The 13,919-nt window shown below is 41.4% G+C and overlaps 1 protein-coding gene across 5 annotated transcripts in view; it reads right to left on the bottom strand.

The window, feature by feature from the left end:
• Positions 1–13,919, bottom strand: part of spen (spen family transcriptional repressor) — a 51,943-nt gene that overhangs the window by 29,239 nt on the left and 8,785 nt on the right. For 4 of the 5 annotated variants that reach the window (XM_064957007.1, XM_064957009.1, XM_064957008.1 and 1 more), the window contains exons 2-3: positions 13,213–13,533; positions 6,119–6,712 (exon numbers count right to left, since the gene is read on the bottom strand). In XM_064957007.1, coding sequence (XP_064813079.1) covers positions 6,119–6,712; positions 13,213–13,533 — 915 coding nt within the window. The other variant, XM_064957012.1, reaches the window with a different exon arrangement.

Here is a 13,919-nt window from a genome sequence, read left to right as displayed (position 1 = left end):
CAATTTTCCAGCCTTCCCTTTGCTATTTGTTTGCCTCTGCTCCTCCTCCTTCCCTCAGACACTCCCATAAGTGCTGCTTATGGAGCCTGGTCTGTGGGAGTGGGCAGGGAGCCAGCAGTGGCTAGAAATGTCCAGTTCTAACTGGATCTCAGGGTGGGGGGGGGGCATTACCCATACACAGAGGTGGGCAGTGAGAAAATACACCAGCAGTCTCCAAAAACTCCCTGTAGCATTTCTTCCTGAAACCACCAAGCATGTCAAGCTGCACAGTCTGGTGTGTCAGATCGCAATGCCTTCAAATAACCAATGAAACTGCTTAAATTATATAACCTACTTATTCTTGCCGCGCTAAAGAAGTCTCCTTGCATATTTTCACTGTCATACCATATCAATTTCCTTTTTGAAGCCGGTTTTTGGAATTTGTCATCACATTTATACCAGATTTCCAAGGAGTTACTTCGGCTCAAGATTAGTGGGGCTTTAAATTCTAGCCCCCTCAAATTCAAAGCTGGACCTCAAAGCCAGTTCCACTGCTTTTTAATTTGTCACCTCTAATCAGAGACTGATTTAGACATGGGACAGCAGGTGGGTGCAATAATTATCAGGTAGAACAGAAAACCAGCAGTACTCCGGACCTCCCAGGGTAAGATTTGAATACCCTTGTTTTAGCATTTCACACCCAAATCTTTAAGGAATTTAGTCGGTCTGAGAAATTCACACCGAATAAGCAAGTGGAAATAGTATTGTACAATTTTTTTTAAACTAAACAAATTAGAACCATTTTCTACTATTGAGTTCATTGCATTACATTTGCCAAAGCCAAGTTGGTGCACACTGAACAGGAGTTCCAATGCCAATAACGCTAACTAGCTTTAATTTCACTCAGAGGTTTGTGAGCCAGAGGCGCTTAAACTACTAATCAATTTGAGTTGAGTGAATTCAAATCATATGACACAAGCAATATAAATAAGCTAGCCCTTTTAAGTTCTTGCGGGGACATGCTTTTCATAACAATTGGTTATCATAAAGCATTACATAAGGGTGATTCCTCACAACTCTAGAACAAAACACCACCATGATTTCGGTAATTTTCACAATTATATCTATAGAATGGTCCTTTGGAGGAAGGATTGTATCTTAAAGGGATAATTCAGGATTTTGGCAAATTAGGCCCTTTATCTACTTCCCCAGAGTCAAATGAACTTATGGATACCATTTATATGTCTCTGCATCCAGTATGAAGGAAGTTGGAAGTAGTTTCATTATAGCAGATCCTATAGACTTCCAGCCCTAGCGCTAGTGAGCATTTGTCCTAGCGCTAGTGAGCATTTGCCCTAGCGCTAGTGAGCATTTGCCCTAGCGCTAGTGAGCATTTGCCCTAGCGCTAGTTAGCAACTTCCTTCCATCTGCACAATACACATAAAAATGGTATCCAATTTGTAAGTCGCTCTGGATAAGAGCGTCTGCTAAATGACGTAAATGTATCCACGAGTTCATCTGACTCTGGGAAAGTAGGACCTCATAGCCAAAATCCTGAAGTATCCCTTCCCGCGGGACGGTTGAGCTAACGTAGGCTAATATGATTAGCATGAAGTTGTAAGTAACAAAAACATTTCCCAAGACATATACATATCTGATATGGGCAGAAAGTTTAAATTCTTGTTAATCTAACTGCACTATCCAAGTTACACTAGCTATTAAAGTGAAAAGAATGCAATGCTATTGTTTGAGAGTGCACAATCATGAACTCGAAAATGTATTAATAAACCATTTAGGCACATTTGGGGAGTCTTGATACAACATTTTGAACAGATATGCAATGGTTCATTGGCACAGTAGGTAGCCTAGTGGTGAGCGTTGGACTAGTAACGGAAAAGTTGCAAGCTCGAATCCCCGAGCTGACAAGGTAAGAATCTGTTGTTCTGCCCCTGAACAAGGCAGTTAACCCACTGTTCCTAGGCAGTCATTGAAAATAATAATTTGTTCATAATACAAAAATCAGTCTAAAACTTTCCACACACTGCTGCCAAAATCAAAATTTCACCTGGGCTGGAATAATACATTATGGCCTTTCTTACATTTCAAAGAAGTTACAAAGAAATCACATTTAAAATACAAGTTGTTTTATTTGTATTATCTTTTACTAGATCTAAATGTGTTATATTCAACTAGATTAACTTTGTGGTTCCACAAACTTCAATGTGTTTCCTTTCAAATGGTATCAAGAATATGCATATGCTTGCTTCAGGCCCTGAGCTACAGGCAGTTAGATTAGGGTGTCATATTAGGTGAAAATTTAGGGGGGGGGGGGTCCGATCCTTAACATAATTGAGAAATAATTAAATGAAGCTGGAATAATTGTACTATTTTGGCCGCACCCAGGCCTCCTTTAAGACTCAATAATGTTTAATCTGTAAGTGCTACAAAGCACAAGTTGGTGTCATATAAAGCTTTGCTGCTTGCTCTGTAATATGAGTAGTATTTTGATTTCAATTTATTTTATTTTTTTCACGTTTATTTAATCAGGTAGGCTAGTTGAGAACAAGTTCTCATTTACAACTGCGACCTGGCCAAGAATAAAGCAAAGCAGTTCATCACATACAACAACACAGAGTTACACGTGGAATAAACAAAACATACAGTCAATAACATAGTTGAAGAAAATCTATATACAGTGTGTGCAAATGAGGTAAGATAAGGGAGGTAAGGCAATAAATAGGCCATGGTGGAGAAGTAATTACAATATACCAATTAGACACTGGAGTGATTGATGTGCAGAAGATGAATGTGCAAGTAGAGATACTGGGGTGCAAAGGAGCAAGACAAATAAATAAATACAGTATGGGGATGAGGTAGTTGGATGGGCTTTGTACAGGTGCAGTGATCTGTGAGTTGCTCTGACAGCTGGTGCTTAAAGCGAGTGAGGGAGTTATGAGTCTCCAGCTTCAGTGATTTTTGCAGTTCGTTCCAGTCATTGGCAGCAGAGATCTGGAAGGAAAGACAGCCAAAGGAAGAATTGGCTTTGAGGGTGACTAGTGAGATATACCTGCTGGAGTGCATGCTACGGGTGGGTGCTGCTATGGTGACCAGTGAGCTGAGATAAGGCAGGGCTTAACCTAGCAGAGACTTGTAGATGACCTGGAGCCAGTGGGTTTGGCGACGAGTATGAAGCGAGGGCCAGCCAGCGAGAGCATACAGGTCGCAGTGGTGGGTAGTATATGGGGCTTTGGTGACAAAACTGATGGCACTGTGATAGCAAATTTGATGCAGTCTGAGTAGAGTGTTGGAGACTATTTTGTTAATGACATCGCCGAAGTTGAGGATCTGTAGGATGGTCAGTTTTACGAGTATATGTTTGGCAGCATGAGTGAAGGATGCTTTGTTGTGAAATAGGAAGCCGATTCTAGATTTAATTTTGGATTAGAGATGCTTAATTTGAGTCTGGAAGGAGAGTTTACAGTCTAACCAGACACCTAGATATTTGTAGTATTTGTATATTCTAAGTCAGAACCGTCCAGAGTAATGATGCTGGACAGGCGGGCATGTTGAAGAGCATGCATTTAGTTTTACTTGCATTAAAGAGCAGTTGGAGGACACGGAAGGAGAGTTGTATGGCATTGAAGCTGGTCTGGAGGCTAGATAACTCGGTGTCCAAAGAAGGTACAGAAGTATACAGAATGGTGTCGTCTGCGTAGAGGTGGATCAGAGAATCACCAGCAGCAAGAGCAAATACAGAGAAGAGAGTCGGCCCGAGACTTGAACCCTGTGGCACCACCATAGAGACTGACATAATTTTGGACAACAGGCCCTCCGATTTAACACACTGAACTCTATCAGAGAAGTAGTTGGTGAACCAGGCGAGGCAGTATTTTGAGAAACCAAGGCTGTTTAGTTTGCCGATAACAATGCGGTGATTGACAGAGTCGAAAGCCTTGGCCAGGTCGATGAATACGGCTGCACAGTAATGTCTCTTATCGATGGCGGTTATGATATCGTTTTGGACCTTGAGCACGGCTGCACCCATGTCCAGCTCTGAAATCAGATTGCATAGCGGAGAGGGTACAGTGGGATTCGAAATGGTTGGTAATCTGTTTGTTAACTTGGCTTTCGAAGACCTTAGAAAAGGCAGGGTAGGATAGATATAGGTCTGTAGCAGTTTGGGTATAGAGTGTCTCCTCCTTTGAAGAGGGGGATGATCGCGGCAGCCTTCCAATCTTTGGGAATCTCAGACAAAGAGAGGTTGAACCGGCTAGTAATAGGGGTTGCAACAATTTTGGCTGATCATTTTAGAGAGAGTCCAGATGCTTTAAGATATAAACGTCAAATATATGTAAACAATCCTTTCTCTAAATGTCCCTTCTATAGATAATATTATATGAAAATCCAAAAAATGTATGGTCTTGTTCTGTTCTAGTTTCATAAGGAATCACCCATAACTAAACTCAGGATAAAAATTAAAAATAAAAATGAACGTCCCTTTATCAGGACCCTGTCTTTCAAAGATAATTCGTAAAAATCCAAATAACTTCAGATCTTCATTGTAAAGGGGTTAAACACTGTTTCCCATGCTAGTTCAATGAACCATAAACAATTAATGAACATGCACCTGTGGAACGGTCGTTAAGACACTAACAGCTTACAGACGGTAGGCAATTAAGGTCACGGTCATGAAAACTTAGGACACGAAAGAGGCCTTTCTACTGACTCTGAAAAGACCAAATGAAAGACGCCCAGGGTCCCTGCTCATCTGCGTGAACATGCCTTAGGCATGCTGCAAGGAGGCATGAAGACTGCAGATGGGGCCAGGGCAATAAATTGCAATGTTTGTACTGTGAGACGCCTAAGACAGCGCCACAGGGAGACAGGGTGGACAGCTGATCGTCCTCGCAGTGGCAGACCACGTATAACACCAGCACAGGATCGGTACATCCGAGCATCACACCTGCGGGACAGGTACAGGACAGCAACAACAACTGCCCAAGTTACACCAGGAACGCACAATCCCTCCATCAGTGCTCAGACTGTCCGCAATAGGCTGAGAGAGGCTGGACTGAGGGTTTGTAGGCCTGTTGTAAGACAGGTCCTCACCAGACATCACCTATGGGTACAATCCCACCGTTGCTGGACCAGACAACTAGCACAAAGTGCTCTTCACTGACGAGTCACAGTTTTGTCTCACCAGGGGTGATGGTCGGATTCGCGTTTATCGTCGAAGGCCTGTACTCTGGAGCGGGATCGATTTGGAGGAGGAGGGTCCGTCATTGTCTGGGGCGGTGTGTCACAGCATCATCGTATTGAGCTTGATGTCATTGCAGGCAATCTCAAAGCTGTGCGTTACAGGGAAGACATCCTCCTTCCTCATGTGGTACCCTTCCTGCAGGCTCATCCTGATATGACCCTCCAGCATGACAATGCCATCAGCCATACTGCTCATTCTGTGAGTGATTTCCTGAAAGACAGGGATGTCTGTTCTGCCATGGCCAGCGAAGAGCCCGGATCTCAATCCCATTGAGCACGTCTGGGACCTGTTGGATCGGAGGGTGAGGTCTAGGGCCATTCCCCTCAGAAATGTCCGGGAACTTGCAGGTGCCTTGGTGGAAGAGTGGGGTAACATCTCACAGCAAGAACTGGAGAATCTGGTCCATGAGGTGGAGATGTACTGCAGTACTTAATGCAGCTGGTGGCCACACTAGATACTGACTGTTACGTTTGATTTTGATCCCCCATTTGTTCCCGGGACACATTATTCCATTTCTGTTAGTCACATGTCTGTGGAACTTGTTCAGTTTAATGTCTCAGTTGTTGAATCTTGTTATGTTCATACAAATATTTACACGTTAAGTTTGTTGAAAATAAATGCAGTTGACAGTGAAAGGACGTTTCTTTTTTTGCTGAGTTTGGGTTGCATTTTGAGATTAACATAACTTTGAATGTGGGTGGCTAAGTACTAAATTTGGGTGGCTAACTATGCTTCTTGTTTAAGAAACATTTTAGAGTCATTATTTCATTGAGCAAGTTGTACTCTGAGTAAAGCAGAAAGATGGGCACAGACACCATGTGATAACTGCAGGGGACGGAATGCATGAAAGTGAAACTAATGAGCACTCGCTCTACCTACCTGCCACTGGTGCTGCTGCTGGTACTGCTGACTGAGTCGGAACTGGAGGATCGGCTGCGAGAGCCAGAGCCACTGTGGGAGCGGGGAGGCCGGGATGCCTGAGTCGACAACCTTTGTGGAGAGGGGTTACGTGAATGTATAGAGTGTGGAGATCGGCTGTGACTGTCGTGGTAAGACCGATCTCTACGCCGACCTCCCTCTTCTTGGTACAAATCCCTGTGAACTACGCTGGCCAGTATAAATGGTTCTCTGGCACGAGGCTCATATCGAGGTTCTGGTGTATCAAAGTGGCTAGGGCTTCGGCTATGTGAACGATAGTATCCCACACCAACAGATGAAGATCCTCCACTTCCGCCAGCCACAGCCCCACCACCTGTTCCACTGATGCCAGCACCTACAACCCCTCCACCGATCCCTGCAGAGACAGCCCCACCACCTCCACAGGCAGTTCCAGTCACAGAGTTAAGCATTCTCTCCCTGGTATCTCGGTAATAGTCTGTGTCGTAGTGACGCTGCCTTTCAAAGCTGCTGCTAGCACGCTCATGATGACCATAGACACTGTGATCATATGCTCGATCCCGACTTTCAGCAGTCCTGAGTGACAGGGATAGGGATGGAAGGAGAAAATGGTGAGAGAGAAAGAGATACACATTATGCTTTTTGACACTAAATACAAAACTAGTTGAGCTTCACATGGTGGTAAATAAAAGTATATCAGGTTATCAAATAACTAAGACAGCAGTCAAGTTGAGTGTTCAAATGGGGTATCTGTTTGAAACGGTATACAGTAAACATTTCAATTGACATATCATACTTTACATTAGCAATATATTTAGTTTAAAATATTTGTAAAATGTTCTAATGAATTCATATCGCTCATTAATTTCTGCAGAATTTGTCACCTATATTTGTCTAGATACTTTCAGATTATCTAAATGAAAATGTTTAACTGCTACTAACTAGGCATGGCAATTTATATAAAATCTTTGGAAATGTATTGAAAACTGGTAAGAACCTAAATTAAAAGGAGTAGATATTTTAGACACCGTATTACATGTCCTCGACTGAAAAGCAGAAAGAAAGTTGATATATTTCTTATGGCCCATAATATAGAGCACACCCTGATCTGGAAAAACAAGAGTCTGGGGCATTCCCAATGGATTTAATGCTAAAACCTAAACGCAAAAAATGTATACACTACCGTTCAAAAGTTTGGGGTCACTTAGAAACTAAGGAAATTTCATTTTTTGTCCATTAAAATAACAAAATTGATCAGACATACAGTGTTGACATTGTTAACGGTGTAAATGACTATTGTAGCTGGAAACGGCAGATTTTTTATGGAATATCTACATAGGCGAACAGAGGCCCATTATCAGCAACTATCACTCCGGTGTTCCAATGGCACGTTGTGTTAGCCTTTTAAAATGATCAACTTGGATTAGCTAATTGATCATGAGAAAACCCTTTTGCAATTATGTTAGCACTGCTGAAAACTGTTGTTCTGATTAAAGAAGCCATAAAACAGACCTTCTTTTGACTTGAGTATCTGGAGCATCAGCATTTGTGGGTTCGATTTTAGGCATAAAATGGCCAGAAACAAAGACCTCTTCTGAAACTCGTCAGTCTATTCTTGTTCTGAAATATTAAGGCTATTCCATGCAAAAAAATGGCCAAGAAACTGAAGATCACGTACAATGCTGTGTACTACTCCTTTCACAGAACCGCGCAAACTGGCTCTAATAGAAAGAGGAGTGAGTGGCCCCGGTGCACAACAGAGCACGAGGACAAGTACATTAGCGTGTCAAGTTTGAGAAACAGACGCCGCACAAGTCCTGAACTGGCAGCTTCATTAAATACTACGCGCAAAACACCAGTCTTAACGTCAACAACGAAGAGGCGACTCCAGGATGCTGGCCTTCTAGGCAGAGTTGCAGAGAAAAAGCTATAACTCAGACTGGCCAATAAAAAGAAAAGATAAAGATGGGCAAGAACACAGACAAGGGACAGACGAATCTCAGTTTGAGGTGTTCAGATCACAAAGAACAAATAAAAATATGTGGAGGCAATGTGATGGTCTGGGGGTGCTTTGGTGGTGTTAAAGTGGGAGATTTGTACAGGGTAAGAGGGATCTTGAAGAAGGCCATCACTCCATTTTGCAATGCCATACCCTGTGGACGTTGCTTAATTGAAGCCAATTTCCTCCTACAACAGAACAATGACCCAAAGTACAACTCCAAACTATGCAATAACTATTTATGGAAGAAACAGTTAGCTGGTATTCTGTCTATAATGGAGTGGCCAGCACAGTCACCAGATCTCAACCCTACTGAGCTGTTGTGGAAGCAGCTTGACCATATGGTACGTAACTAGTGCCCATCAAGCCAATCCAATTTGCGGGAGGTGCTTCAGGAAGCATGGGGTGAAATCTCTTCAGATTACCTCAACAAATCGACAACTAGAATGCCAAAGGTCTGCAAGACTAATTGCTGCAAATGGAGGATTCTTTGACGAAAGCTAAATAATAATAATAATAATAATAATAATATACTGACTTGCCATTAGGGATGTCGAGAATAAGATTTTGATATTATGATAACTGTGTAATTGCAATTATTTGTTAGGGTTTTCATCATAATGTTGTTGCACAACTAGTTATTTGAGCTTTTAGGGAATTGCGCAGCGGTAGCTGCTAGCTAGAAATATACTGCACTGATCCATATTCAATTACTGGAATCATTACAAAAATGCAGCAGTTTCTAAAGATTAGATAGCAAGTTATCTTGCAGGATCAACTACAAAAATCACCAGACCTCCTAACTGGTAGATTGTCAAGGTGCGAGAGCCTTCAGCTGTCGGAATGCCTAAAACAGTAAAAACACCATTCCAATTTTAAAGATTTTATGTACACTGAAATGTAATCATATGCTCTGCTGATGAATACAATTATACTAATGTATGTTCTTACAGCAGGTACACCACCAATTCAATAAAGAGGCAGTTGGGGTCTATCAAAAAATGTGAGTTAACGAGGTGGCGATTTATCAACAAATATTAGAGGGGGAGTAATAAATTTAAAAAAGTCGTCTCTAATTAGAATAATATGTAAGAATCACACTAACATGCTGACCAGACCGCGCGCATGTTGATTTTGTCCACCCACACCAGACAATGATCAGGACACGCTGGCTGAATTATCAAAAATAACTTTGAACCAACGATATTAATTTGGAGACAGGTTGAAAAGATTTAGCTAGCTAACTTGCTGTTGCTAGCTAATTTGTCCTGGGATATAAACTTTGGGTTGTTATTTTACCTGAAATGCACCAGGTCCTCTACACCGACAATTAAATCACAAATAAAATGGTAAACAGAGTTTGTTTCCAGAAATTTCTCCTCCTTCAGAATTCTTCTTCTTTGGACTTTATATGGAGGTTGGCAACCAACTTTAAGGTGCATTACCGCCACCAACTGGACTGGAGTTGGGACCTCAGCTTATCTTTCAATCACCCGTGTGGATATTTGCGCCGAAAAACCGTTGAGGGGATGGGAGAAGCAGGACTTGCAGCGCGTCACAAATAGAAGCAAGTTCTATTTCAGTGCCTGGCTAAGCAGACACTCGTTGACGCGCGCGAGCAGTGTCGGGGCAATGATTGAATAACATGTAGGTGTACATTTATTTTGTAACGCCTGCACACGTGACACGAGCGGTGTGGCCAGCATGTTAGATGATTAGTTACCCATTTCATAAGTATGAGATGAATCAGACTTACTGAGATGCAGTTTAGAAGGTGCTGGATCTAACTTCGGTAACAATTTATACAGCCTAGTTTAAGATGGTATCTTTAAAAAAAAACAGTGGTAACAATGGGATACGGTCTTTCTAGTACTTTGTGCACCTGAAGGAATAGAACAATTGGTAACTGCCAGGTACTAAATGGTAGATAGTGACACTTAAATCCATGAATCTCAAATAAACCAAATTATAACGACTAAAATAACTACCTGGTACAGACGCCATCTGTAAAATAAACCTTTACCATAACTTCCTTTCTGAATCCAGTGATGAGTATGATGGAAGTTTAATGATAAGTTTCAAACCACACCTATTGTAGGGCCCTATAAAATCTGTTTTATTTCTTGCGTAATTCTATTGATTTTTTTTCCCCAAATTCCATTTGGTTTTTTCAGGTTCTCTCTAGAAATCACTTTAATAGAATAATAACAAAATGCTCAAACGACATCAGGAGACCACTTTAGAGTTCTGGGAAAAATCTAAGAAAAATGTACATTTTTGGGGGTGTAGATACCCTTTAATTCAAGCCTGCACCAGCAAGAGACTTGTTTGGTTTGGGGTGTTTCTGTAGTGCACGTTATTACGGAGTTTGTTAAAAAAAAAAAAAAAAAAAAAAAAAAAAAAAGAAATGCCACTGGATTGATGCAAATAATCATGTAATTCTACCAGGCAGACATAGGCTACTTTGTTGTTAACATTTAATTGAGAAAGCTTTTCCATCTACCGGAAGACGGTTATCATTAGCATTATCCCTAACAGCTTCACAAAGTGGTAAACAGACAGAAGGGGGCATTCCCGCTTTGCCTTTTCAGAAAGTTTATGGGAAATACAAATCACTGAAGCATTTTGTTCACGTCTTGTGATAATCTTGGGCAAAGCATGCTAGCAGATTGCCCAATGACTGGAAGTCTATGGGTAACGCCAGTTAGCATTGGCTCGTAAAACTACCTCTAACTTCCGTCATACTGGACACGGAGACATGAAAATGGTATGCACAAGTTAATCTGTTCCTGGAGATATCCTACTCTTTAGCTCAGAAGAAAAAGGTTCAACCACTGACAAAACGAGACTTTGCCATAGCCTTCTAAACATTGTCATAAATCCTTTAGTCATGACAAATCTGACAGTGAAATGTAACATACAGTAGCAATTCAAATTAGGTTGAATCTAAATCTTATTTTTGTTAACACACACAACTATTAAATATGATGTAATTGTTCATGGTTTAAAAAAAACATTCCCGAGGTGCGTCCCTCTGTTTAGAACATTTGATCCGTGTCAATTTTACACTCTCATTTCACTTAATGTGAAAAATGCCTAAGTAACAAGGTACTATTGACTAGGGGATTAGGAGCTGGGAAGTGGGTCGAGTAGGTTCAGGGTGAGCGGGACAGCCGGAAAAAGGTACATAATCTGCAAATAACAACAAGAAGCCATTTCTGTTAGTAGGAAATATGGAGAGACAGGGGTTCAAACTAAGGGTTAGAGAGAAGAGCTACAATACACAAGGCAGGATATACCAACCTTTTGAAACAGCGGTAACCCGATCTACAATTCCAAATACAATCTAGGGAGACAGAACTTTGTGAGCAAAAAGGAAAACTGTAGGGTTGGTATAAAAAATTATATTAAAAAAAATATATATCCCGGGCAGGTTTATGTTCAAAATAGTCATCCTCATCAGTATGGCGGGAATCGTCACTTGCTTTGAGGGACTGGAATATCAACTAATCCAAAATCGAATCCAATTGTAACAAGATTTTGCTGTGGTGGAAAATAGTCATAGGAAGTCAGACTAAACTATTCTTTCAAAAATGGTTACATAAAACGTAACGGATCAATTTTTAAATGTTCATGGAAAATAGGCAACATAGTCCAGTCAAATCAATAATCTATATACAATTGTCCAGCTTCTGTAAACAGTGCTCTATTGATTCCCCATGAGCAATGAGTCTGGAACATCATGGCACACAACTAGTGGGAAAAAAGTATTTCATCCTTAATAGTCCGCCACATTCTATGTGCAAAATTGAGAAATTGTCCAACTAGATCCATTAAAGCAAAAATGATCTTGTAATAACACAGTTTATTTGTCAGTAGTAATCCATGTCTTAAACTCCATGATTCTCCCTCATAGGTACAGTTGCCTGAAAGGCAGTAGGCTAATTATTTGATGTTGACAGGATGTTGTCTTTTCTGATTCTGAGAATAATTGTATCCAAGGATGGACAGATGGAGTTCCACATTCAGAAGGGAGGTAATCCACTGACAGAAGGCAGGTATCTCCACTGACATCCAGTACCATGTTCTTCAGCCCCATATTTCCATGTAATTGTATTGATTTGTATGATTCCAAAATAATCCAATCCTCTACTACGCAATTCTTTTTAATGCTTCCCCCTACATCCATTGGAAAGTCTCACTCTTTCAAGAGCAAAATATAACAAATTATTTGAACCACCAACAAAAATGTTTGGATAAAAAAAAAAGTGTATAATTTGCTCACCCTTTGTCGTTTCTCTACAAAGTTGATCAACAGTTGAGGTCTCCCAGCATTTAATTGTTAAACCCTGATATCAAACATAATCCCAGCACAAAACCGGAAAACCCATACCTTTATCGAATGATAGAATATCCTTTCGTGATTGGCCAGTTTTAATCCAATAGGGGAATACATATCCGGGTTAGGTTATCCACATGACTCCGGACCACAAGGAAAGCACTGCACTTGAAAACACCACTGGAAGGGTTGCAGAATGATCGAGAACCCAATTTCTATTAATCCAAAAACTAGTTAATGCGTCTTAAAATGTGTAAATATGTATTCTTGGTCGTTATACGAAAATAGGGTGACCCATTAATCCACCAAGGAGGGCACGGTACTCCAGATCAGGGAGATCCCAGGGAAGGCCGCTGGAACAAACTCTCTCCAGCATCCATTAATCCCAGGAATGTTACGATATCCAATATGCCCCGTACTCTCCGCAAATGGGATATCCACCTCACAGGACTGTTTAAACTCACAAAGATAATCCTCAACAGCCAATACTCTATTTACCACACACATAGAAGTACAATTGTGTGCATAATGTACATACAAGCTCATTTACAGTGTGGCTTGGTGTCTACCATATCAATCCATGAGCGATGCCAACACTGAGGACTTTAGAAGGGATGCCTACTGATTTAATCCTGTTTATGAACCTGCTTATAAATTAATAGATGGACAAATGCTTGGGGGTAAGGAGTTATCAGAAACCAAGTTCCCCCTGCCTTCAGAGAAACTTTGTCCACTTACCCGTCTAGTCTGCGCTCATAGCGTCCCTCTCTGCTGTGGAGAGATGCAGGGGGCCCATACACCGGGCCCCCTGCCGCCCTTATGAACCCTGAAACATCCCGTCCACGAGAGCCTAAGGACAGGCTATCGTCCAGCCCTCTCACGGCACTAGGGATTGTGCCTGGCTCATTGTAATCAGTGCGCAGGTCTCTGTCCCCCATCTTGTTGATTGAATTATGTGCCTTCTGAGCACTTTTAATGTCCACAAAATCCACAAAGGCTGCGACTCCACCTTCTGACCCCCGCTTTGGAAGGACCTTGACACTCTCCACCCGTCCATATCTAGGGAGGAAATGGAGAATGAAAAGAAAACGGTTTATTTATTGATTTAAGTTGTATACCAATTGGAATGTTTTATTGGAAATGGAAACAAGTCAATAGGTAAATTAGACCTATGCATTTTATAAAATTGAGTCAAGGTGTGTATGTGCGTGCAGGGGGGGTCCACAAAGGGGTGTCCTTACAAAATATTTATTAGGCGACTATCATTTCCTAACCTCACCAGGCAACAGTAACCAAGCAACTACAAATCTTGGCACATAGCACGATATACAGGTAACTGCCAAAATAAAGGAAACACCAACCGTGTCTAAATAGGATGTTGGGCCTCATTTGCTTTGAGATCTGGTGACAAGCACACGTAGTTTAAACTTCCTATGCTCTTCGAG

The sequence above is a fragment of the Oncorhynchus masou genome, chromosome 33, assembly GCF_036934945.1.
Source record: "Oncorhynchus masou masou isolate Uvic2021 chromosome 33, UVic_Omas_1.1, whole genome shotgun sequence".
NCBI lineage: Eukaryota > Metazoa > Chordata > Actinopteri > Salmoniformes > Salmonidae > Oncorhynchus > Oncorhynchus masou.
Note: the sequence above shows the minus strand (reverse complement) of the source record. Positions and strands in the feature narration are given on the sequence as shown.